This window comes from Mercenaria mercenaria, chromosome 9 (genome assembly GCF_021730395.1).
Source record: "Mercenaria mercenaria strain notata chromosome 9, MADL_Memer_1, whole genome shotgun sequence".
In the NCBI taxonomy this organism is placed as follows: domain Eukaryota; kingdom Metazoa; phylum Mollusca; class Bivalvia; order Venerida; family Veneridae; genus Mercenaria; species Mercenaria mercenaria.
In genome coordinates, this window is record NC_069369.1 from 11646793 (window position 1) to 11673994 (window position 27202).

The 27202-nt window shown below is 33.2% G+C and overlaps 1 protein-coding gene across 2 annotated transcripts; it reads right to left on the reverse strand.

Annotated features, from left to right (window-relative positions):
- Positions 1-4917: 4917 nt before the first annotated feature.
- On the reverse strand, positions 4918-26816 carry LOC123546463 (solute carrier family 23 member 2-like). Of its 2 annotated transcripts, none has more exons than XM_053550800.1 (12): positions 26597-26816; positions 24725-24865; positions 21567-21819; positions 20868-20950; positions 13814-13995; positions 13407-13527; positions 12881-13037; positions 11950-12203; positions 11197-11326; positions 10095-10238; positions 9581-9676; positions 4918-7432 (listed from the first exon to the last, which is right to left on the reverse strand). In XM_053550800.1, the coding sequence occupies exons 1-12, from the start codon at positions 26597-26599 to the stop codon at positions 7413-7415; spliced, it is 1584 nt and encodes a 527-aa protein (XP_053406775.1). In that variant the 5' UTR covers positions 26600-26816; the 3' UTR covers positions 4918-7412. The 2 variants fall into 2 exon arrangements, with proteins under 2 accessions (XP_053406775.1, XP_045188670.2); XM_045332735.2 differs by lacking the exon at positions 4918-7432 and adding an exon at positions 8226-8595 and having other exon boundaries at positions 26597-26808.
- Positions 26817-27202: the final 386 nt, after the last annotated feature.

Below are 27202 nucleotides of genomic sequence, written 5' to 3' on the forward strand. Positions count from 1 at the left end.
TGTGGCGCGTCTTTAAATAGTATTCATTGACGTTATTAACAGAGATGTAAACGGCTCGAAGTTATACTTGCATATGAAAAAATTAAAATTGTATGTTAACCAGTTGCTTTTAGAGTTAATGCACCTGTCACACTGACAGAATCAAACAATACATATTTATTCCAACAACACCAGCATTGACAGTCTATTTAACATGTATAAAGTACATGCAATAACGTTTTTCAATAATGATTATGTATACATCTTTTAGACCATTGTGTGTTAGAACACAGTAACATGAAGTAAACGGATCCCTTGGACTGAAATGTTGATACTGTATCGTCATCCAGTGAGTATATTCTGGATTACTGAGGTAGTTCAGCTCGGTGACTAAAATATCTTGCTCTTGTGGACTCGAAACCATGCTTTTAATATTGGATTATTTATGCGTGGAAGTCATTTATTTAGCATGCTGCAGATCGACGGATCTTCCCTTGTCACATGTTGCCATTATCTATCATTAAAGCTAGTTCTCCCTATGCATGTTCATAAAAAAACGGAAACAAATGTGCTACAGGAAAAGCCATATTCAAAGAACGCAGCCCTCAATATTGCACACCATATTGCAATATAGTTACGTGTTAATGTATACATGTGTTCACCGAATAAACACATGTATACGTAAATACAAATGCTTATAGAAGGAACAAAACAGACACAAGACTAGGATATTTGGTTGTTTATTAAAACGGTTTACATGTAGGTACTGAAAGAGCTTTTTTGAAGAAAAGTAATGTTACGCAGATTAAAATCCTTAGTATGACATATCTTAAAAGCTATGAAACATAAACCCCATTAGAGGTTGCAAGGCGGACTTATCTACCAAGATCCCGCATATATTTTAAGTAAAATTCCATTATCAATGGAGAAATGTAAGTCTGAGGAACAAGCAGTGATATTCCAATTATTGGCCTTATAAACTCTAGAATATATATTAGCAACCATAGAGAACAATGTTTGACACGCGGTTCCGTTAAACTGCCTCTCATAACTTTAAGATATAATAATAAGATTGTAAAATTAATTCAGATATAAATAAAACAGCAATTTTCAAGGTAGCGTGTATGTTACTGTCGCGGGTAAGATGCTCAGTTACCGTTCTGTAAAGAACATAAAAATACAATGAGCTGCAACAAATAATATTAATATTTGTTTCTGTGGGGATATTTAATCAACCATGTATGTAAATCTATGTAAAAGGTTAGTTTACTTTAAATGACTAATATATCGCTAATGTTGAGACAAGTGTTTCTGATCTTTTGATTTAGCATTGTAAGATACAAGCTTTCGGGAAATTTTAGCTTATAAATTGCTGCCACTTCTGCTTCTTCTGCTACTATTACTGATACAACAAATGTAACCACTGCTTATAATATTGACAATTGTAATACAAAATGACAAGAAATCTTACTAGGAGAAACTGATTAAAATAGTGATGCTTCTAATATTTAATAGTATCATTACAATAGATAGTTCAGAATTTGATGTTACTGATTGTAATGCTGATATCAATAATGACAGATATGGTTTCGAAATATAATAAAATGTTTTTACTAGACTATCTTTATTAAAGATGCACCAGGTATATAAGACAGTTACCTGGATTGCAAATAATGTTAAAACTGTTACATCACTTTCACATTTATCTTTCCATAGCACTTTTATACAAAATTAAAATGCTTACTGATAATCTTTGAGTAATAAAGAATATGTCACAAAATTAAAAACACATGTGATTTTTTTATGTTATAGTGACAAATGTCAGCCTAATTTACAGAAATGATTCTAATATTGTCATATTATATTGGACCTAGGATATAGATTGGCTATATTAACAATTTTAAAATTAAAAAATATATATCATAGTCTAGGAGCTAGTCTAGCTAACGTGATACTGTTGACACGCATTTCTTGTGATAATGTAATGATAAATCTATATTAATACATCTATACGGCACTATATATTCAAGTAGCAAATTGGAGAACTAAATAAACTTACAGTTTCTTCAAATTTGTCAAAAAACTGATAAAACGGCATTCGCGTCAAATTCTGACCAAGACACACATTACTGACCTCAGAAAAAGACTATAATCTTCTCAATGTTTGCCAAATGTGCACGGATCTTTCATGCAATACAAATGTCATTATCTTAATAAGCGACAAATATATTTATAGGTGCGTAGCAAGTTGGGCATTTTTTTTAATGATATCCGATAAACTGTAGCACACACGGTCTTGTTCCTTCTTTTAATTATTTGTTTTTAATTATTTACACATATTACAAACGTTTCACAAATCTGAAACTGATCTAGACTATGTAAAACGAGGGAGCATGTAGGTAAGTCAGTTATCATTCTCGGAATAGATCTGTATGATGTTTATAGACCTACGCTCGCTCGGTTTACAAATCTCTTACAAGGCTATGAACACGATGCAGACCTATTCCTCGAACAATAACTGTTACCTAAATAGTTTTGATGTAATCGAAATTATATGAGTGATTATAACTGATTTTGACTGGCTGTCTTGGTGAAGAAGGTTAATTATTTGTGAATAATGATAAGTAATGTTCAAATTGTGGACCTATTAATTACGGAATGGAATAATGAAGTCGTCTCATTCGCTGGCAGAAAAATAAGGAAAGCTCATGCTTTGATGAAGCTGGAGCCTAACGATTTAGTTCTCATTATACGTTTTCTTCTTTTTCTCAGATCGGAAATTCACAACTAAGTGAAGTGTTTGATATGATTCAATTCCTTTATCTATGAAGAAAAATGCATAAATATTGGCAGTTTGTTCCTTTGAAGGGTGTTCTATATCAGTGTATTACAGTATTTTAATAAATGAATCCATTCTTGAATTTTATCACTTTTTATTCACTGAGAAACGAAACGTAGCCCAGAATGACTGATTTGTTTGTAACTCTTTTGTTCTGGCAATTTATGGACAATTTGTGATACACTTTGGTAGTTTATGGGCCTCACATACTGCCCACAACATTTGGCCCAACTGGAGTACTGATGAGAGAGTTGAGTCTGTGTGAAGATAACAATATACCTTTACATATTTTGGTATCTTAAAAGAATCATGATGCATAAAATGTTATTAAAATAGTACAAATAGTTCAATCTTTCACCTTCCTTTTGATATACTACACATCAAAATCATGTTAAAGCAGTGTCATTAAATACATCGACTTTGTGATATCACTAAATCAAATATACGAGAGAAGATATTGTAAGATATCATTTAAAGAACTTTAGAAATCTGAAAAAGTGGTTCCGTTTTTACGATCAGAAAAATAGGGATTACTTTTGAATAACTTAAAATAGATTAAATTATGTAATTAAATAATAAAAACTCTTCTATAACATATATACACCATTTAATATATATCCGATTTCAAAACACGGATATAGGATATCATTGAAAAATAGGATATGAAAAAATGTTCGTATTTTGAGATATTCAATTCCCTTTTGGGATACTTTTAATTAATTTTATGATTTATTTAAATCAATTATAGAAAACAAATTTAATTAAAGTCTAAATATATAATTATTGACATAAGGTTCACTTCATTTTTAAGATATCATTACATTGTAGTTATATATTTTATAGTCATTTTCACTTGTCTAACAGGGTAATTAAAACATTTCCTTGATCTGCAATGACGCATTCGGTTCCCGCGGATGTTGCCAGACCGGATCGGACACGGCATTGTGTAATCCTATAAGAATCTTTCACTGGTTGAAGGTATGGATTGCTCCAGGGTAACTGTTTAGGCGGTAACGATGCTCTACCGAGTAACCGCAAAACAGTTACCCGAGAGCCAGATATTTACATTCGCACCTTCAACTAGTGGCATATTCTTTTTTTCTTGCATGCTGTATTAAATTAATAGAGGAATTGACGTACAACGGAAGCTTTTCCTTTTAGCACTTTTTTATTACAGTAGTGTATGAATTTACGCATTCACTCATAAATTGCAGCACCTAGTCATCTCACACCACGAGGTGTAAGACGAGTTGTTCTAGCATCGGCAAAAACAGGGGAAATCCTGTCTGGCATGCAAGAAAGATTGTGCAAAATCCACACGGGCCGAATATGACATTGCAGATCAGAATGCGGTTATAATAATTCTATTAGACTGAACACATATTTTCTTTTCTTTAAACATGATGTCATAACGTTGTGGTGTCATGTGATAACACGTCCTCCACAATCATAACCTATCTGCAGCTATGTAGGAGATGTCACAATTTATTATAAGTTTCCCGAGTTTTGCTTGCGTTGTCTCTCTTTGACACTCAGCTATAGCATTAGCATATCAAAACATAGGCATGTTTAACATTTGCAATAAAGTTTTGTAGGCGTATATTGACTATAGTTAAAAAACAAAACAAAACCAAACAAAACAAAAAAAAATGAGCATTGAACATTTCCACTTGCTTTTAGAAGAGTTCTCGGTTGCAACTTGACAACAATGTCGTTCATCACATGCAGACGACATGTTCAACACTTACTAACGGTACTCTGATGGAGTTTTTCCTCTTTGAAAGTTATCATGGCTATAAAGCAAGGATGAATTTACATTCTCGTCCCTTTTGTGGTTCATATCATTTGCGAATTGCGATATAGGCTTTTTTTTAAATAGAAAATATCATAAAGTTAATTTTTTATCGACAGTCCCCGGCCTCTCGAAAAATGTGAATTCCTAAATCCATATATCAAATATAATGACGGGGCGTACCTGGATGGTTTTGAACTGTACGCGGATAGACGAGCAGCGATACTGCGAGTATGGGGTAGGTGAGAGAGAGAGAAAGAGAGAGAGAGAGAGAGAGAGAGAGACGGAGAGAGAGAGAGAGAGAGAGAGAGAGAGAGAGAGAGTCTCGATTTGATTGTGTAAGGGGATTCTATTTTTGTTGTTATCGTTTTTGAGATCATCGTAATGTTTAAATTTCATGCATGACTTCTACATCTGCATTTTGACTGGTTTTTGTTAAATGCATCTATCCATACATTGCGAATGTGTCAAGTTTTATCAAATAATTAGTGAGATATCTTTCTCACACGAAAGTAAATGTAAGCAACATCATTTTTTGCAAACGAAAATTCAAACTGCATAAATTGCTTACATATTTCGGTATCCTGACCTGGATTAAATTGTACATCGATATTGACGTTAAATGTTGTATTAAGCGCAAGCTTGTTTTACTTGAGACCGCGGATGACTGAAGTATTTTTGTTTTCTGTTTGCATGCTCGAATACCAATGTTTCACTTGCAACGTCTATGGCCGAATGGTTAAGGTCGCTAACTTTGAATAACTTGCACCTGAATGATGTGGGTTCGAGCCTCACTCGGGTCGTTGAATTTTTCATATGAAGAAACCATCCATCTGGCTTAAGGAAGGTCGTTGGTTCTACCCGGGTGTAATAATGCAAGGAGGAGCACCTGGGGAAAAACTAAATGAAATGTTGTAAATAGGACCTGTTCAGCTTTTATCAATAAAATTGTTTCTTTGTAAACAATATATGATTTTAGAATGAAGAAAAGTATCAAACGTGTTACCATTGCCCGTTCCTGGGCGGTGCTGACTGTGTTCCTTTTGTCATCGCAGTCTGTGTGCGTGCATGCATGTGTGCATCTGTATTTAAGGCGGACCTATTGGCGATGTGAGGATTTGCTTGCAAGAAATCTATCCTTACCATTTACATGATAATTGCAGGAAAAAATAAATCTATTTCAAAAACTAATTTGATAAATCTCATGCAGATGATATCGTTAAACGAAGAACTTAAAATGTCCGCCTAACCCCCTTTAGGCTTTATATCTTATTGCATTTTTTACACTTTAAGCTTTTTCGGTTTCCGGGTGTCGAATTTAATTGTACGCACAGGCGTATCGGCGTATGCCAAGGTAAGCCTCTGAATGAGTAAAAGCAAAAAGCTATTATTTTTTCGATAAAAACCAATGTTACTTACGTGTCCCGTTAATATTAACGTATCGGATTCAGAGAAGACTGTGCATCTGAGCAACTTTGAATCCATTCTTTCAAAAAGTGTATGAGGAGTTGGACACACCAAATTTCCTCAATATTTTTGTGAAATGAAGAAGGGCTGTTATTCTAGAAAAATAATCCGTAACTAACTACCGTTTATATAAAGCTTTATAATTAAGCCAGCTTACCTTCGTTACCCTGTGCCCAACGTTTTTCAGTTTTGAATGGAAACATTGATAGTAACTTATTCTTATATGTTTCTATAACATATAATATGTCAGTAAAGAAGTATCAAAGCCTTCTTAAGAAATACAGCAATAATTCCTGATGTCTTAAAATATTCCTTTTTCCATTGTCGTTGTAAGATCATGAGGTCAGTCCCTTTAAATATGATAAAGATTTTTCCTAAAAATAAAATTCAACCGGGTAATATCCGCTCAATTTAAGATGGCTCACGTATTTTATACAAATAAAGAGCTCAAATTTAATACAGAAGACTCCACTGTTGTACTTAATACAATTATAAAGGGGATGAACATACCTTAATAAAGTTGAAACTTGCAGTAAAAGTATTACTGTCGTAAAGTTGCAACACATTAGGAGCGTACCTGTATGATTTTGAAATGTACGCTAGATATGAGCAGCATAGCTAGTACCAAGCAGAGATACTGAGAGTGTGGGGTAGGTGAAGAAGTGGTCTCCATTTCCCGGCCGATTGGGTTTTTGGGGTCTCCCCTTGAAAATGTTAAAAATATTTCGGTAATGCGTTCTCCTGCGTACTGTGAAACTTTACCCTGAAAAGTGTGTGCTGCAGTATCTCGATCGCTGTGGCACGATACTTAGTCCTAACTAGTATTCATTAATAATGGTTTCTAAGATTTTAAAATGTTTAATATTTATTTCGCAGAATTTTCCTTGATATACTTCGATACAACGATAACTAACAAAATGAATTATGCCAGACTTAGAATGTTGAAAAATCGGAGAATTGCTCTATACAATACACCTCAGGACACAACAACTTTAAATCAGCAGTAACAGTAGATATATATTTGCGTCACTCAAACACTGTGTCATTCTACGATATATATTTTTGTGCAACTGCTAAGACCTGCGCAGGCATATTGTGTATCGCCAAAGGGACCTATACTAGCAATGTGTCTGTTAGGGTAACTGCATCTTATCTAATCACATCTGCTTCTCATGTGAACAAATCTCATATTCAAACCGTGTTCAAAGCTGTCATTATCATTGTTTATTTATTAATAAAAAAAAAACTCTGTAATGTGAAGATTGCATAAGCCATACTCACACATTAAGTATATACTAGATTTTTGTCGTTATCGTTTTTGCAATCTTCGTCAATTCAATGTATGTCCTCTTCGTCTGCAATTTGACAGGTTATTAAAATGATAAATGTATATACCCACTAAAAGCAATTATTTCAAGTTTCTCACGCGAAACATTATACTTTTTCTAGTTAACGTAAACGACATCTAATATTGGCAAACGCATAAACTGATGGCTAAATGGTATTTCAGTTTCCAGATTTGAATATAGCTTGAATATATAGATATATTTAATTGCAACCATTAAAAGAATCTTCATTGCGACGCCAAGAGTGTTATATTTAGCGTAACTGTTTTTTCTTACTCATTATTTTTGTTCTCATGCTGCACTCTTGATTTACAATAAAACGCATGTCATTTGAAACTTGAACATCAGAGTGAGACGGATGTCCTGTTTTTGTTCAAACAAATATTCCGACATTTTTTGTGCTCCTGCATCTTTCCAAGCTTTGGAAATGTTTGCTGTTCTTACGAAGATTTTACGTCATTGACATTCACTTTCATGCCGCATAGAAATAGCACACAACTGATATTATTTTAAGATGGGGAGGATCGTTTTATTTTAATCTGAAGGCAAATTTAGTTTATTTAAACTATATAATTTCACGTCATTTCAGATGCCAGTTATATGACATAATTATGGATGGAAACAGATAAAATATGCTTCATACAGCTTTTATCAGGAAAAACTGAGATGTGAGAAATAATTAAGGATCCATGTAACACCCCCGTGTTCGACATTTTGGACATAAAAAATGGGTAAACAAGACCAAAAATATTGACAAGAGAACGGAAAAATCACTTAGAGAGAAAAAAAAAATATCATGTAGTTAGAAGGAACGTTAACTTTGCAGTACTTTATACAGTTACATAGCTAGATTTTCAATTTACAATTCAATTACACTTTTTTAATTGTCAATAACATTTCATGGATACTAGATTTCGCTTTTCCAATAACTTAAAGGTTTGTGCTCATTTCATGAATACCGTCCTCTGCATAACCTTCGTTACGTTTTCCGTTCCACTTTACATTTTCCCTTCTATATTTCGGAAATATTGGTATAAACCTCAAACATTTTTGACGCTTTAAACATTCTGGAATAAGTGGTTCATAAACCTCCTTTCCTTCTATGTAATGTATCGAGTTGTCTAGGGATTCAGTGTTTTTCCAAGCGGCTATACCCCTTTCTTTGTCTGTCCCTTAAATGTAGCAAAAATATTGCTAGAACGTGTGTAATTGTAGTCAGGCGTTAGATAGTTTAAATCTTGGAGAGCAAAACACCTTATAATATTCTCCTATATAATTAGCTATTTAAAAGTTGATTTTATTCCGGTATAGTGTATGGATAATTAATGTGCGTGTATGAATCACTAGATATTTCGTCCTCTGCATGGAACTATTTCAATGAACATGTGTTTACGTTCACAAGCTTATTATCTGAATTTGAATCTTCAGAAAATTTACACGAACAACTTATTAAGAATAAAACCTATTCTATTTTATTATCACAGCAACGTTGTTTGTGCCTTGTGGGGGCCGTAAAAAGTCGTCTCCCCGTACATTCAATCAGGGCTGTTATATTTCGATCTTCTCAGATCGTTCAGCACGACTTTTTTGTTGTGTTATTGGTACTGTTTAGTTTCTCAGCATGACCATTTTGGCCTGGGTGGTTCCAATACTCCCGCTTTAATAGCCTTAGGTATTGTATAATCACCCCTAGGATATGGTGCCTGCTTTTTAATTTTGTCTTTTTTGACAGTTTCTGTGATATGCAGGCTCCATAACCTCAGATCCCCTTTCTAAATTCCAGTTTGTTTAATTCTGCTCATTGTTTTCTCTTTTGGGGCAAACCCATTACTTTATATGCGGACCAAACGCCGCTTTTCATGGAATTACACGCCATAACACGCCATAACACGTGTATCATTGAAAGTTTCATGTGCACCGCCGTTTGAAAACATCTGCGGATGTCTCTTAATTGTTTTTTATACTTTTAGCATATGTAAATGTCGAGTTCTGCTCAACCCGGGGCTAGAGGGCGTGGACGGTAGCAGGCATTTCCACTACCGTCCATGAAAAGGCTCTATTAAACCGAACCTGCAACATTTTCGTTTTTGTCGTGTTGAGCGACCTGTGAAGTTTCCACTTTTTCTATAATTGTAATTTAAGATCTTAATTTATTACCTGGAATAGTATTATCCATAAAACAGGCTATGAACCCGCCTAGGAAGTTTGGATTTCCAAGAAACATCGTAATCACTTGATCTAAATCACGAATCCCTGTAAAACAACAAGATCTAGAGTTATCAAATCAAATTTTGATCTATCTGAATAAATTGATTTGAAGAAACGAACACAATATACGTCGTTGAAATGATTAAAATGATTATACTAATGACTTAACTTTATTATATGGAAGAACAAAAGAATGTTGGAAATTGTAAAAGAAATGGAACAGCATTTGCTAATTATAAATTGGCAGATGATTTTTAAGTTACGATACATTGATAAAACAGGGTGACTTCTATGCCTCAAAAGAGCTATACTCCCTGTGTATAAACAAAACATTGCAATAGAAGGCTTCTGTTCTGATACAGAAACCAAATTGTGACAACCACACAAATTGCAGTAACCACGTGATCTTAGCAAATGGCTTTTGTGGTACATGTTGATAAGGATAATGCTTTTGCTGTTACACCTGTATCAATTGCACTTCCATTTTCCTCCATCCAGCTTGGTACAAGAAGACCAACAAACACTGCTGTCCCAATGATTGACAGATTTCTTGTAGATGACAAATCTATCACTTTTAAATTAGATAAATTCACGCCAACAAACACACCTAAAACAAAAAAAATAACTAAAATATTATAACATAAATCATAACATCTATTAAACACATTAACTGGAAGAATGCTGGTATATTCAACGATATTAAATTAAACAAACGGTTATTTTATCCTCTTAAGGATAAACACAATCTTTTATCCAACATAAAACAGTAACCTTCCGGAAATCCCGTACTCATGAGAATACTAGACATAACTATTAGGCTAACTTTTAAAGGCAGAGACACTAGCTAAGTTGAAACTATTAGAATTATTTCAACTCATATTCACTATTTGAATCAAATTGATCAATGCATTTTGTGAGTATATTGCTATATGACAGGTAAATATGTGATAGCACAGCGATTGTCTAAGAGATTGATATAGGGCTTGAGGAGTGTAAAACATTGTATTACTTCTCATTACCAGACACAATCAATCACACTGAAGCTGCTACTGTTTTGCGTGGTATGTTTTCTATGCTTCAAAAGTAGTCTCTTTACGGACATGGTTATCCTAGTTTCACATGACATGTTTAAAATATGTTAGTTTTGCAATGTTACCACTGCCATAATATTGCATTATTTGGTGAAAATTAAGTTAAAAGTATCGCAATTAATTTTATTCAGAGCGGACGTCACGTAAGTTTTACTTTTGAATAAACCATAAATATATTTTATAAGCGGAAAAGATTACATACTCGTATTAGAACAAAATAACCAAATGAGAAATACTGTAAAATTTCCTTTGAAATATTTACTTTATTTTGAGCAATGTAACTATTAAAATAATACGAAAGAATGTTATTATAATCTTAGCAGTTTTATCATACAGTAAGTGATATCATCCATACAATAAATGCAAAATAAAATCAAATATTTACAAAGAACTAAAAGCGCCATGTTGGATTTCTTCATTTGAAGCAAAGGAATGTTATAATTAGTGTAGTATTTGAAAACGTGGTAAGTATACCAGCAATTGTGATGATACTGCCTCCGAGTACGGGGTACGGTATACTGATAAATACTGCAGACACCTTGGCAAGTACTCCCAGCACAACATAGATACAAGACATTGTAATAAATACATGACGGCTAGCCACCTGAAAACATATTGTAAATTATATCGTCGAAGAACCTCTTAAAATGAACAAACATAAGTAGAAGAATAAAGGCGGTGAACATTGGCAAAATGGAAAATTTTTATATATACTGTATACATATTGCGATCTCGTTCTAAATATGTCTCGCACATCTAAAGATTCTTTCAATATTCCTAAGGCGTTGCTTTGAAGCCGTTATGCAGTATTCAATGAGATGGCTTAATTCTTTAACAAAGCTATGTAAAGTAGGAAGAACCACGTTCTGTGAATAGAACGGTAGCCTGCAGAAGAATTATCATTGATACCAACACAAGAATATGTGGACAAAGCAATAGATATAGACACAAAACCCACTCAACGCTAGTATCCTGTTTTAAAGGCACAGAACAAAGTAACTAAATGTTATCCCCGACAGGTGTATACTAAACACACTATCTGTACAAAAAAGCACAATATGTATACTACAAACATACTCTTGCCATTACAAAAATATTCATATAATAATTTTACTTTAAAAGTTAGCCTAAGGAGGTCCAAAAAAAAAAACCTTATGAAGTTTATCAAAGTCTACGGTATCTTTATGTATTCATTAAAAGTTCCGCGTGATATAAAACATGTCTTACTCTGGACATCCCTATAGCCCCGATAGTAGGGCCGAAAGTTGTAGTTGCGTGTCCTACACCAAAGAAACCAGAAATCATGCTACAAAATCCCTCTACTGCTATTCCTCTATTAATCCCGTGACTAGGTGGCGGGGGGACCCTGCATATAGCTGCTGTTGCGTAGTAATCTCCAATAGAATCAAGTATTGAGGTAATGGTTGCGATAAGGAATCCAACAATTGCACTAACACTGAACAAGGGAAGTCCAAATTGTCCTAAATTATTGAACAATATAGTATATTTTGTATTAGTAAACATGCAATTGTGAGCAAAAGGAATGTATTGTTATACATCGAAATAAAATGTTTCTTTAAAAAATATAAATCAATAAGAACTGGCTTACAACGGTGCTATTGTGTTAATGTGTATCTTTTCCGAACTAAATATGTATATTACTTTCATTTATTTAGCTCAAAATTCAAAACATAAGACGATCAGAAAACGTTCGTTTCAAACAGGACAGAACAGACACTTTATTGACTGGTACATCATTCACCATCATAATACATCATCATATATTCATTCAAAAATAAACAAAAATAATTACAAGGTAGTCACGTTAGTAAGTAGCTAATTTTACACGCTGCTATACATACAACAGACAGGTTTCCAAGAGATGGTTGTATTTAAGTTACATGTGAAACAGACATTACGAGTTTTATATATCTAGATGGATTAATAATATCACTTCTATTATCTGATTGCAGAAATTGTAAAAGTTTCAGCATGCTCCGCCTACAGCAACAATATTTTTAGCATACTTCTTTCTTAACTCTTCTACTTCCTATTAAAGATAATGTATCAATAGATATTAACATATGTCTAAAAAGCACCGTTATTTTTAATGATGTCTTGAACTATCGTAACAATAAAAAGTCTCTTCATTTTATACCTGGATGGGGTAAGTAGAACCATTCAGATTCATATATGACATCCGCACGAGCGTCCGTGCGAGCCTTGTATTGTATATTGGTTTTATCCGTTGGGAATGCACCAGCTGCCGTCATTATACCACAAACTGCCCAGCCAATTAAAATTGAAATCAAAATCTGAAAATCAGTTTTAACTTTATAATTTTGAATTCATTTGCATAACAAATGTGAATTTCTAAAATCAAACGCTCAAATTGATGTTTACATTTTTCATTGATTATTTACTTAAGAAAGCAATAATTGCGCAGGTTGCTTCTGAGCGTTATTTGAAGATACGTTCATTATATCTATCACCATTACACTAAAATAGAATATTGCTGTACGTTACTTCAAGTCCGTAGTATTTGTATTTAATCATGTAATATTATAATGGTACTTGTTCAATATTTCATGTGGACATTGGAAAAAACATATTTATGACAAAAATTGCATATAGATTATAATTATGTTTTGATCATTTTAGAAACTATTGTTACAGTAACTTACAGCAAATACTTGATGAAGAGGATATCGTATGGTATGGAACCCTTTCCTTCTTGTCCATACAGGTATAATCATTGGTCTATGTCCTAGATACAGGGATAAAGTCACGGCTATTGCCCATGTCCTACAGTAATGAAGGTCAAAATTTTACACTTTTTCTATCTGTTTAATGTCTAAATTGTTTCAAATTTATTCGATATTATGGCGTGTACATAAAAGATTTGCAAAGACTTAATACTATTTACAAGTTTTACATTATAATTAAAAATATACTTTTTTTGCGTAAATCAATTGAGGTATTTATAAAATAGAACAATAACAATGACATCTGAGACATTTTATATAATTATTACCAAATATACTGAAGTCTATTTTTCTATTACAAACAGGCATAAACTTTAATATCTCACATAAAGGATATGCCCCAGTGAACCTCTGTATACCGCATTGCAGGTTTAGTAATGTATAGGCCTATCAGAAGAATAGTCGGTACGATGGTTATTGGGCCCACAAACCGTAGCAACATGCCAACTAGACCAGTAGCACCGATTAGACAATGGAGAAATCCAGCCAGAATCAAAGGTCCCATCATCTTAAATGAATTACAAAAGAAATTGAAATGTTTGTTTAGGTCTAATGTCGTTAAGCCGTTTATCTTCAGGCTAGTTCAAGTTTCAAAATTGAAACAAAAAGGAAAGGGGAGGTCCCAGTTAGGTGAATGTGCGAAATGTTTTTGGTTTTCTTTTTTAGATGACAATATTCCTACATGTATTAAGTTTCATTAACAAGTGTTACTGTTACCAGTTTCGACTTACTTTTATAGATATTCACATTTAAAAGGGGTGGGGTAATTTGACATGTGACCAACCAGTTTCCGGTATCCCGATCTACCCTAAAGTTTTGGCCCGACCCTTTATATATTTTGATGGCCTTGGAGAATATCTTTTTCAACACTTTAACAAAAAGTTGCAAAACTGCACTTTTTATGCTTTAAACATTGTCAGTTATGTTATAAATCAACTTACCGATGCTCTAAAGGCATAACCCCCTTATTTGTATTTATTTTTGACACATAAGTAATTTCCGAAAAGTCTCACTTAATGAAAACACTTCCAAACAAATAATTCCTTCCTATCTACCCTAATTTGTTTTAGCATGTTACCGGAAACAAAGAATTCTTTAGACCTAAAGAGGCAAAGGAGATGGAATATAGGTGTGTAGTTGACATTCTCACCACCAGTTCAAACAGAAGGTAAAGCACATGACCAAAGGCTTCGGGGGAATGAAAAAAACGAGACGTTCTTGCTTCAGCTTCAAAGTGTTTACAGTTTGAATAATTATCTTTACAATGTAGGAATCGCTGTATCACCAGTATGTACAATTTGAAGACCCCAGACAGCTACACATTTCATAGAGATGGTACCTACCCAAGAAAATCTAAGGGGAAGAACTCTGAATTGACCAATAAACTGAAGCCAACATAAAACATTGGTCAAAAGTGAAAGAAAAATCAAATAGTTCCTTTTACCAACAACTGATCAGGCAGACAAAATTTGACCTACATTTGTTTAATTCTCGTTGTTTTCAATATACAACATGCACACTTTTCTCATGGCTTACACTGACAGTTATTTTATAAGTTGTAGTAAGGCCCTGATAGAAAATTTAGTAGTGCATGAAAATAAAGTAAAAACAATGCATAAATTCCATTAAAGAAAATTTACGACATTAAGAAATGTTATTAAGTTTTGATCTTTTAGCCAAAGTTATTTATTGTTCTCAATGATGATACATTGGCTTACACAAAATTTATATACTATAAATATAAAATGTATATATACAACAATGAAAAATACAAAAAAAAAAGTTAAATTGGTATCACGTTTGTGTAACAACGTAGCCAGACTGGTTATATTCGTCATTTCAATCGATCATTTTGGAATTGTTTCTTATGCTTTAGTCATATTGAAGGGTTTCTCATACTGTTCAGGTGTACTTTGCTGCACTTGAAGTAACACAAAAAAAATCATTTTCATCAAATGAAATCACAACATTTTAAGGTAGTGGATGGTTGTAAGTACATCATTTTAAGGTAACTGATAGGTAATGAATGCAGTGTATTTTAAGAAATTCAACATTTTCTGGATGGAACTCTCACGATCATTGTTTTCCATGAAAAAATGAATAAATGCTGAAAATGCATTATATTATGGAGATAACTTTATTTGATGATTTTCGTTACAGGTCAACTACCCTAAAAAAACTACAAGGTGTTTATTTATTGTTGTAAACAGGGTAAGAGGGTAACTTTAGATATCAACATTAATTTACAACTTAAACTGCTTACACAACCTGAAAAAAGATGTTTGTTGGGGCCTCTCATTTATAATATATCAACATTTATCACCTGAATTTAGTGCATTCATGAATGAAAATTATTGATGGTAAAATGGTGTAGGGGTTTGTTTACATTATAAAATCTTTTATAATTTCTTTCAGGTACATGTGTGGTATGGTTTTGGTAAGTTTATAATAAAGAGCATGCCATTCTCTTTCACTCAGATTTTTTTCATTAGTTTTAGACTCTTGGCTATTCTTGGATTTTGACTTTATTAAAAGACAAAAGGAAGTTCAGTATAGGCTCTTTCAAAGTGTTGAAAGTTGACATAACTTACACTATTTTCTGTTGAATTTATGTAACTGTGGAGACTTTTGATACAGTCTATAACTGGGGAAATCCAAAAGTCATTGAAAAAAAGGTTATTACAAGAGTTGTCCATTTTGGTTCAGATGTTTTGAGAAAGTCATTTTTTAAATATCAAATAATTCTATTTTTACATGGAGAGGAGGAAAACCGTAAATATATTTTGTAAATTGGTGCACTTAGCTATCATTTCACTTTGAAAAAAAATATGTAAAGATGAATTTGATTTTTAGGTACCATCTCTACATTTCATTGTAGTGTGCAAATTGCATGATGAGGTCGGAGATCCAACCAACAGTTCTAAAACTTGGAGCATGATACTTCAACATACAAATGTTGAGCCCTGGGCAGAACACAACAAAGAACTTTCAGCAATATAAGATAACTTGACAAATTCCAGTATACTTCATTGAAGCATGAAAATGATTTCCTTAACTTTTAACTTGCTTATATATTACTAAACACAACCTTTCTCGAACAATCAACAACAACAACAGCAACAACAACATTTTATTCAGCATTAAACACCTGAAAGGTGTATATAGCCAATAATGTACATACATATACAATTGTGAACTTGAAATAATGCATTAACATTATTAGATATATGAGACAAATTGTCAGAGAAGTATAAATCATACGATCCATCCTTTAAATTCTTAAATTATTTTCAAAGTATATAAATTTTGCTAAATTATTAACAGTACTTTTATTAAGTTCGGACATAAGATTTTCAAATTTAAACATATTCGACCAATGGCAATAGTACCTTTTGAAATATTTCTGTCTTAAATTTCTAAACTTGGGACAAACTAATTAAATATGATATTCATTTTCTAATACGTTCATGGTACAATTGTTACATAATCTCTTTATTCTATCTATGTTATTATATCTACCAGTTTCGATATTTAGACAATCATTATATGTGCAAGTTACAAACTGCCTTAACCATAGATTTGCTTTTCCTAGAGTGTTGAAAAGAATGATTCAACCGCACAACAAAACAAGAGCACCGCCTTGCGGGTGCTGACGCTCATCTGATTTTTTTGTATTATAGAAATATTGTCCTACCCATGATTTTCTAAGTCTAAAAAGGGCCATCATTCTTGCAAAAAGCAGGATAGAGTTATGTTTCTTGATGTACAGTGTCCACTTATGATTGTGAAAAACTGTTGCAAGTTTTAAAGCAATAGCTTTGATAGTTTATGAGAAAAGTTGCCTTAAACATAATACTCAACCAAGAAAATGATTTTCTAAGTCCAAAAGGGGCAATAATTATTGCAAAAAGCAGGATGGAGTTATGTTGCTTGCTGTACAGGGTCAGCTTATGATGGTGAACAAGTGTTGCAAGTTTCAAAGCAATAGCTTTGATAGTTTAAGAGAAAAAGTTGACCTAAACATAAAACTTAACCAAGAAATCTGATATTTTCTAAGTCCAAAAGGGGCCATAAATCTTGCAAAAAGCAGGATGGAGTTATGTTTCTTGCTGTACAGGGTCAGCTTATGATGGTGAACAAGTGTTGCAAGTTTTAAAGCAATAGCTTGGATAGTTTAGGATAAAAGCTGATCTAAACATAAAACTTAACCAAGAAAACTGATTTTCTAAGTCCAAAAGGGGCAATAATTCTTGCAAAAAGCAAGATGGAGTTATGTTTCTTGATGTACAGGGTCTGCTAATGATGGTGAACAAGTATTCCAAGTTTCAAAGCAATACCTTTGATAGTTTAGGAGAAAATGTGACCTAAACATAAAACTTAACCAAGAAATCTGATATTTTCTAAGTACAAAAGGGGCCATAAATCTTGCAAAAAGCAAGATGGAGTTATGTTTCTTGCTATACAGGGTCAGCTTATGATGGTGAACAAGTCTTCCAAGTTTCATAGCAATAGTTTTGATAGTTTAGGAGAAAAGCTGACCTAAACATAAAACATAACCAGCCGACGCCGACACCGACGCCGACGCCGACGCCGACAACCGCTCAAGTGATGACAATAACTCATCATTTTTTTCTCAAAAAATCAGATGAGCTAAAAATGAATAAAGATTTATTTTGATTGAATTATCAACTCTCATCAACTGAAACATGATATAAATGGCAAGAAAAAACTACAAAATGTGTTTAAACAACGAGATATTTGTCAGGTTAGATCACAAAACAGTGAATAAACCGAAAATAATGTGCTGATATTTATTTGTCTTTGGTGTGTTTTAAACTGACGAAATCTATTTGATTTCTGTCATCAACATTTCCTTTTTAGCTCGACTATTCGAAGAATAGGGGAGCTATCCTACTCGCCCCGGCGTCGACGTAAGCGTGAGCGTCACACAAATGTTAAAGTTTGCGTACCAGCCCAAATATTTTCAAAGTCCATTGAGATATTGCTCACATATTTTGCATACTAGTTTACCATCATGATCCCAGTCTGTAAAAAGGAGGAGGCCCCTTTTCGACTTAGAATATGCTTATAGTAATGTTAAAGGTCCATTACTAAAACCCGAACGAGTATTATATGAAAACCAGAGTTTGTAGATGAGACTTCCAATTTACTGAAAATATGGCCCACTGCATCGGATCTAACCAAATAGTCACGAATATGTTCAAGAATAACTAACAAATAAACAAAAAATGTTGCCTATGTCAAACTGAAAGTATGTTTTCTGACTGCTTACGAACCAGTCGAGCATCTTCAGATTTTTTCGGAAGAATCCTCCGAAACGAGGCTATAATTTATAAATAGGTGCAAAATATATTATATGCCCAAACGATAACGTGATTTTTACAAAATTTAGCACATGGAATTCAGCAATTTTGTAACTCACAAAACCTTCATGAAAATCATTCTTATAATACAGGTAATAAACAGCTATACTACAAGTTTGCGGGAGGATAATTCAGACCCTTCCCGAATTAAAGTGTTTTTACAACTTCGTCTGCAAACTTTTTCAGTTAATCTCTTTTCAGTATAGTTTTAAGAATATAATGAATAACTGTCTTACACTGCCGAAACAAAATGTGATTGAAATTTACCTAAATACACTGATTTATGTACATATGGCTATATTAATTTAATAAGAGTTTAGACATTAAACGCATTGTCTTGGCCTAATAAATGTCGCTGTCAATTTTAAACATACATTTTGTACATTTCATATTTTTCGTGCAAGTCGTGTATAATTACCATCATGGAAGTACAGTTATTTTGTCGCGCGTCTTTAAACGGATATTCGTTTGAAACAATTTTAAAATCACGTGTTCCCGAAGAATTTCCGACCGATTACGGAAAAACGATAAACATGAAAGTAGGACAAAATGACACCCCATGTCAGTCTAAGAAAATACAGAAACAATCATTTGTTTCTCTGTTCTTGTGTTGATTTCAAGGGAATATTGCACGGCTATCATAATGTTTAGTACCATTTTACAAAGTGTGTAGTGTTTTTTTAAGATTTATATCTATTCATTTGTCTTTATTTTGCACCTTTAAAGTTTGCGTACCACCCCAAATATTTTCAAAGTCCATTGAGATATTGCTTTCATATTTTGCATACTTGTTTACCATCATGACCCCAGTCTGTAGAAAGGAGGAGGCAACTCTATCAAGAATTTTGACTGAATTATGGCCCCTTCTCGACTTAGAATATGCTTATTGTAATGTTAAAGTTTGCGTACCACCCCAAATGTTTTCAAAGTCCATTGAGATATTGCTTTCATATTTTGCATACTTGTTTACCATCATGACCCCAGTCTGTAAAAAGGAGGAGGCAATTCTATCAAGCAGTTTGACTGAATTATGGCCCCTTTTCGACTTAGAATATGCCTATTGTAATGTTAAAGTTTGCGTATCACCCCAAATATTTTCAAAGTTCATTGAGATATTGCTTTCATATTTTGCATACTTGTTTACCATCATGACCCCAGTCTTTAAAGAGGAGGAGGCAACTCTATCAAGCATTTTGACTAAATTATGGCCCCTTTTCGACTTAGAATATGCTTATTGTAATGTTAAAGTTTTACTCATAGCTTATATTATACTATCAAGCACTGAGAATAGTCGAGCGCACTGTCAACTGACAGCTCTTGTTATTGATACACCAAACATCTCAACATTCAGTTCTTCTTTTCAGGCATACAAATTAATATTGGTTTGGTTAAAATTTCTTATTGAAATATTTAGGTTATATAATATATCACATTCCTAAAAGTTAAATTCATATAAATGCATTTACAAAAGTTGCAACAGTGTTTTAAAGATATGAGAGATATATATGTAAGCCTATAGTAAAAACGATTGCACATAAAATATATAAATTACTGATGCATACATTTACCAGGTTACTATCTTCTTTAATCTTTAGCGGTATGAAGGTGTTTTCAAAATAGTGCATAAATACCCTAAATAGAATATAAGTTATTATGAATATAATATTGAATGAAAGAAAAAACAAGATTGTTGCATATTCAAATGAAAAATAACCAATAAACTAACTCTGGAATTTTGTTTTCTTTTTTGACAACATCTATGCTATTCCAACTGCCTATAAGGAACCAAATAATTCCCTCATTTGATACATATAAGCTCATTTATTGTTTGATGCATTACTAGCGTGTATTAATGACTCTCAAGACAAACCCAAAAATGAGATCAAAAGATAAAAATATAGTTCAAATACTTTACGAGTAGTCTTTCGCCATGCACGTGAGACATACGTTGATGATATATAAAGTGAAACATATATTAAGTTATTTTGTGGATTACCTCTCTGATGCGTATGTCAATCAACTCTGCTTGTAGATCAGCTTCAGTTGCATTGCTTGCTGTTGAGTTCAACAGGCCCGGAACTGTAAGATCATTTGTAAAGTTTAATATAACTTTTTATTACCAATAGTGAAAACATACAAGTTCGACTGTCTGTTTATTCATTATAATAACCTTTTCTTTGAAAACACATATTAAGTCGAAAATACTGGTCACACTGCTAGTTTTTTTTTTTTTAAAAAAAGGATACATGTTATCCTTCATTGAAATAGTTTTCGAAGTCATTTCGTGACAATGTGTTTAAAATACAGTGTACAGATATAAAATGTATATTCATATCCCACGTAGCAATTAGATGTTACATTGTATTTCGATACTGTTCAGGCAAAGTAAACATCCCGTTTATTATTCAAAAGTCAGTCTCTAAAACGTACATCGGTTCTAATGAGACCCGACAACCAACGTGTTATAATCTGTGATGATAAAGACAAAAATACAATATTGTTGCAATTTTGTAAGAATGACATAAATATCACCATAACGGTGATTATTACAGTTACTTTGACACATAAGTGGAGTCTTTGTAAGTCTTACTGTTTCGCGACCAAAGCATAACAATATCCTATAAATTCACTTCATACTGATGCTATCATCTCATTGTGTATGGATATTACTAGAAAAATATATTTAAACACTTACACATAGTGTGTATATCACATCTGCTTGAATCTATTTTATTCAGCGCAATGATCGATACAGTATAAGATCCAGATGGTCCCTGGTAAACTGGAAGCCGAATTCCAAAATTCACTTGAAGAAATGTTGTTATACCAGACAACAATAAGGTTGAACCGACAAGTTTTCTCATGAACATGCCGTCATCTAAGGCACATGCAGATTCGGCTACCAACAGTGGGGTAATGACTGACGGAGCGATTGAAATAAGACTTTGCTAGAAAGGGAAAGGAAAGGAACATCTATGTATTCATATCAACGTTTCTTTTTCAATTCAAGCATTGTTATTATTTTCATATATCATACCTCTAGTAACACATTATGAAATATCAACGTAGTACAGTTCATACGACAAAAGGGTTATTTCGAAATTCTTTTAATTATATGCAAGATTTATGCAGCACTTTTTAGCAGCAAATTGTAGCAAAAATTGTCATTTTGGCCTTAACTGTAACATTTCTTGCATTAAAATCATTCCACAACCTTGGGCAGAAAGTTACAAAATTTACATTGTAGTATACAGACTGGTCTTTAATTTAATATAATAAAAGTGTTTTTTGAAAGGAAATCTAAGTGTTTATTAGTTGCAATGTACAGACTGTTCTTGTTTTTAAAAAGACAAGCCTTAAGCTCAGTGATCAGTTCCACCTGTCATGATATAGATTCTTTTATTGATAAGGACTCAGACGGCAGCATTTAAAATTTTAAACCTAATGTATTGCACTGTAAATGCACATAAACTTGTTAATTTTATGTTTACATGAACTATATGAAATAATTGCTCATGTTTTGGATCTAAACTAATTTTAAATGAATCTCTAGGATGTATATATCAGCAATCATGAGACCTATTTTCGAATACGCAATTCTGTCAAACTGCCCCTAATGACTTTATGATATAGGCAATTTTCCGGGCAGCATGTTTGTTACTATTACAGGTAATGTGCTCATTTATTGTTTTAAAATACTAAGTTGCAAAACTTATATCAATAGAGATATTCAACCATTTGAGAATATCTATGGAAAAGGTTGGACTATTTTTACTGATATGTTTTAAGTGACTAATATATCAATTTTGGTGAAACAAGTACTTTTAAGATTTGAAGATTTTGGGAAGTCATTCCCACTGGCACCAGATCAGAAAGAAAATGCCTCCGTACGTGTTATACCCAATCTGACTAAAGTACATATCCTATTACGCTACGCATAGGATCTGAGAACGACCTATTCATAGCCTCGTTCTGACAGCCCTTTCGCTAGCCAACCAGGGCTTAGCTTACAACATTTTGCAAATCTGCCTGTAGCCTTGACTTTTGATATTTACAATTCTTATGTCGTAATGAGTCAGATAGCCGGTTAGCTCAGTCGGTAGCCCGTTTGCTTTGTAAGCGAGGGGTCGCGGGTTCGAATCCTGGAATGAACGAACATTTTTTTACTCTTTGACTTTTAGAACAAGTCGTCTGATTGGTTAAAATAAAAATAGATATACTGGAAATCCAAAATATACAGAAGACGTATGTGAATGGGTCGTTCTCAGATCTTCGTTTAGAAGATCAAGTACTTAAGTCAGATTGGTATTATACCCTACCCCTAGGTATTCTATAAGAACCATGGTCATGAACGGGAAAATGCACTAACCCGTTTCAATCGTACATTTCTCAACTTGAGCTCGCAGTTCGGTAAATGGGTACCTAGTATAATGAAAGCGATAATTTATCTTCCATCGTGCACCAGTCACATTGTCTCAATATTCCATATTGCTGAGATTATCAACATATTTTATGCTTTCGTCAACGTTACTGAAAAATATTTGCTTGACCTTCCCTAAAGAACATCCGGTCTAGAGGTCACGGCAGTGTGCACATGTTTGGCGAAACGTAAACAAACAAAAACAGAATTTAAAAAAAAATCACAATTTTACACTAAAATTCGAAATGATGAATGAAATTCATCTTGTATATGATCTTTAATTTGAAATCGTACATTGGTCTGCACCTGTTCTGTTTATTTTATTCATTTCGCACATTTATGCTGCATTTTCACATTTTAGCGAACACGTGTAGTAAAATGACGACTGACATACATTTTCACAACAGCCGATGGTTTTGTTTAGTTCTGCCCATTGTTTTCTCGTTTGGGGCAAACCCTTTACTTTATCTGGGGACCAAACGCCGCTCTTCATGGAATTACACGCATCAACACGTGTATCATTGAAGGTTCCATGTTCATCGTCTTTTGGATACATCTGTGGATGTCCCTAAATTGCTTTTTGTACTTTTAACATGTGTAAATGTTGAGTTCTGCTCAACCCGGGGCTAGAGGGCGCGGACGGTAGCATGCATTTCCACTATCGTCCATGAACAGGCTCAATGAAACCGAGCCTGCAACATTTTTGTTTTTGTCGTGTTGGTCGACCTGTGAAGTTTCAACTTTTTCCCTATTTTGTAATCTAGAACGGAACTTCACCAGGGAAGTTCAAGCAAGTTTTTTGTGTAACGTTGAAATAACTATAAACTACGCGTTGTTTTTCTAAGATAAGATGTACTGAAAAATTTTGACCGGTACACAATGGAAGATAAATTACCGCTTGTTTGATATCCATAGTACATATTTACCGCACTGCGTGTTTTAGGTATGATTGAAACGGGTTAGTATAATTTCCCGTTCATGAGCATGGTTCTTATAGAATACCTAGGGGTAGGGTATAACACGTACGGAGGCATTTTCTTTCTGATCTGGTGCAGCGGTTATTCCAAGTAACATAGCCGATGCCGCTTCTTCTATTTCTGTTACTTACACAACTACTACTTATAGAAATGATAATTGTAATACAAAACTGCACCTTACTACTAAGGGAAACTTATTAAATTGATGATGTTCCTTATATTGAATACAACAGATAAATCGGAATTTGATATCCAGGCTGGTATTGAAAATATACTGCTGGTATCAATAATGTTTTGACTGACGAGCAGTTTAGAACTATGGCCAATCATATACGAATTGTTTTCACGTTGTATTAAAAAAAAATAACACGCAGCTAAATTAATTATTTATGAAATGATATAATTAAGTATTAACCTGTCTGTATTATAGATGCACAAAATGTATAAGAAAGTTACCTGGATTGCAAAGAAGATAGTAAGATGGAATGGAGGTGAATCATTGATCTTGTAGAGTATAGGGCACTCTTCCTCAAACTCAACATCAGTTTTGTCTGTGTCAAGCTCGTGTTTACCCTCCGAAATAGAACCTCTTGTCGTCTGTAAAACGTTAAAATACTAGGAATAAGAATGAGTAAATTTAATGTTGTTATGTTTATCTGTATATATGTAAGTCTTTTTAATAAGATTCAACTAGTTCTTAATCAAACCGTCGACTGATTTACTAGTATACCAATGTTTATCCTGCAATCATAAACATTTCCTATAAATAACAATTAAGAGTTTGCACATGTGAAAATTTATCTATTTTAATTTATTCAGATGATGTAAAGACAGACTCAATCATAAAACGATTCATTAAAGGTCCATTACTAAAACCAGTACGAGTATTATATGAAAACTAGAGTTTGTAGATGAGACTTCATATTTACTGAAAATATGACCACTCTATCGGATCTAACCAAATAGTCGTGAATATGTTCAAGCATTACCAACAAATAAACAAAACCCTTTTGCCTATTTCAAACCGACTGCTTACGAACCCGTCGAGCATCTTCGTTTTTTTTCGGAAGAATGCTCCGAAACGAGGCTATAATATATAAACAGATCCAGCGATAACGTGATGTTTACAAACATAGCATAAGGAATTCAACAATAACTTATAAAAAACTTCATGAAAATCATTCTTATAATACAGGTAATATACAGCTATACTACAATTTTTCGGGTGAACAATTTAGGCCCTTCCTAAATAAATGTGTTTTCACAACTTGATCTGCAAACTTATTTAGTCAATCTCTTTACAGAATAATTTTAGGAATATTGATTAATAGCTATCTTACACTCTAGAAACAAAATGTGATTGAAATTTACCTGCATACCCTAATTTATGTACATATTGCTACATTAATTCAATAAAATTTTATACTTATTTGGCTTATTGGGATGACTTATTTTAATGTGATCTGTTGTTTTACAGTTGTCACCCCTCCAAGCCTTATCCGTATAGATCTATATTTTACTGTTAGGAAAAGGAAGACGTTGAAAAATCCAAACAAAGTCATAAAATACTAGTCAAACTTACTTGCTCCAATATATTAAACATTTATATTTATATAGAAACTTCAAACGGGTTGAATGTAACTCGTAGTTTTAAAGAAACGACTTTAATCTTTTGAAATATGTGTAAACATGTGCGAGGAGATATCTACCCTGACACCGTTTTCAATGCACAGCGGACTGTCGATGAATCTCAAAAAATGTCAGTATGGCAATGTTATGCTTTAATGTCAAAACAAATTCATTATCAGAGATGTAATTGTTACAAATGTACCAGAAAATGTTCCTCAACGGATAAGATTGGGGATTTCCTAACAGAAATATGTAGAATAAGTTTAGACGTGAAGGAACAGCTTCGGTCAAAAGTTATCACGCTGTTCCAAAACGTCCTATTGTTCGGACTAGTCATAAAACGCCAACCCAAAACTGTCACGTGTCGATATTTTACATATTTTGGACATGTATGCCAACTTTAATGAAACGGACAACGATGCTTCATTTAACGGTAAGCATACTACTTGTGGCTAATTTACTTAGCATGAAATGTGAATACTACATTACTTTCAACAATAAAAATAAATGCAAAAATTCGGTAAAATAAGTTTTAACATTATTACGAAGTGTCAACCGGCCAAGCTTTGTTTTATTATAAGTGTAGATAACTTAAGACTAATGAACTTCAATTAAAACGGCATGATTAATACATTTACATAATATCACATATATATAATGAGTAAAATGTAACAAGGTAGAATATGATAAAAGAGTTACCATTGCTGGTGCCCAGAGTTGTAGAGAAGACACCGAATACCTTCTATAAGTTGCAGTTCCCCACACGCCCTACTGCAGTAAAATTCCTTTTCCTAGAATTATGCGTTTTGTTTTCGTTATCACAGGTACGCAACTGACATTAGTTACCCATATGCCCACTCGTGTTAAGTCAACCCTTACATTTTGTTTTCCTTCGCCGGTTAACGCTTGCATTAGTATTTTGAACGTTTCGACTTTTATTATCTAAACTGAAAGAGGAAAACGTTTAATATAAATGTACAAAAAACTGTTAGTTTATATCAGAACTGTTTTTGTGTTGTTTTGTATTAAAATGTTCATTTTTATGCTCCCCGAAGGACGAGCATATAGTTGCGCTTTGTCCGTCCTTCCGTCCGGAGCATTACTTCAAAAGTATTAATGGCATTTCATTCAAACTTCACAAAATGATGGAGGTCATTGACAGGAAATACAGTGTCAAAGAACCATAACTCTGCTTTACCTAGTGTCTGAACTATCTCCCTTTATTATACAAAATAAGGCTTGTCTGGAGCATTACTTGAAAAGTAATAATGGCAATTAATTCATTGAAACTTCATAAAATGATAG

Excerpts from the sequence above, each read along its gene's own strand:
- LOC123546463 (XM_045332735.2), bottom strand. Across the intron at positions 10,239-11,196 it reads CAGTATCATCACAATTGCTG|GTGTGTTTGTTGGCGTGAAT; the intron begins GTATACTTACCA and ends TTTTTGTTTTAG. Across the intron at positions 9,677-10,094 it reads TGGAAGTGCAATTGATACAG|GGATTCGTGATTTAGATCAA; the intron begins GTGTAACAGCAA and ends GTTGTTTTACAG.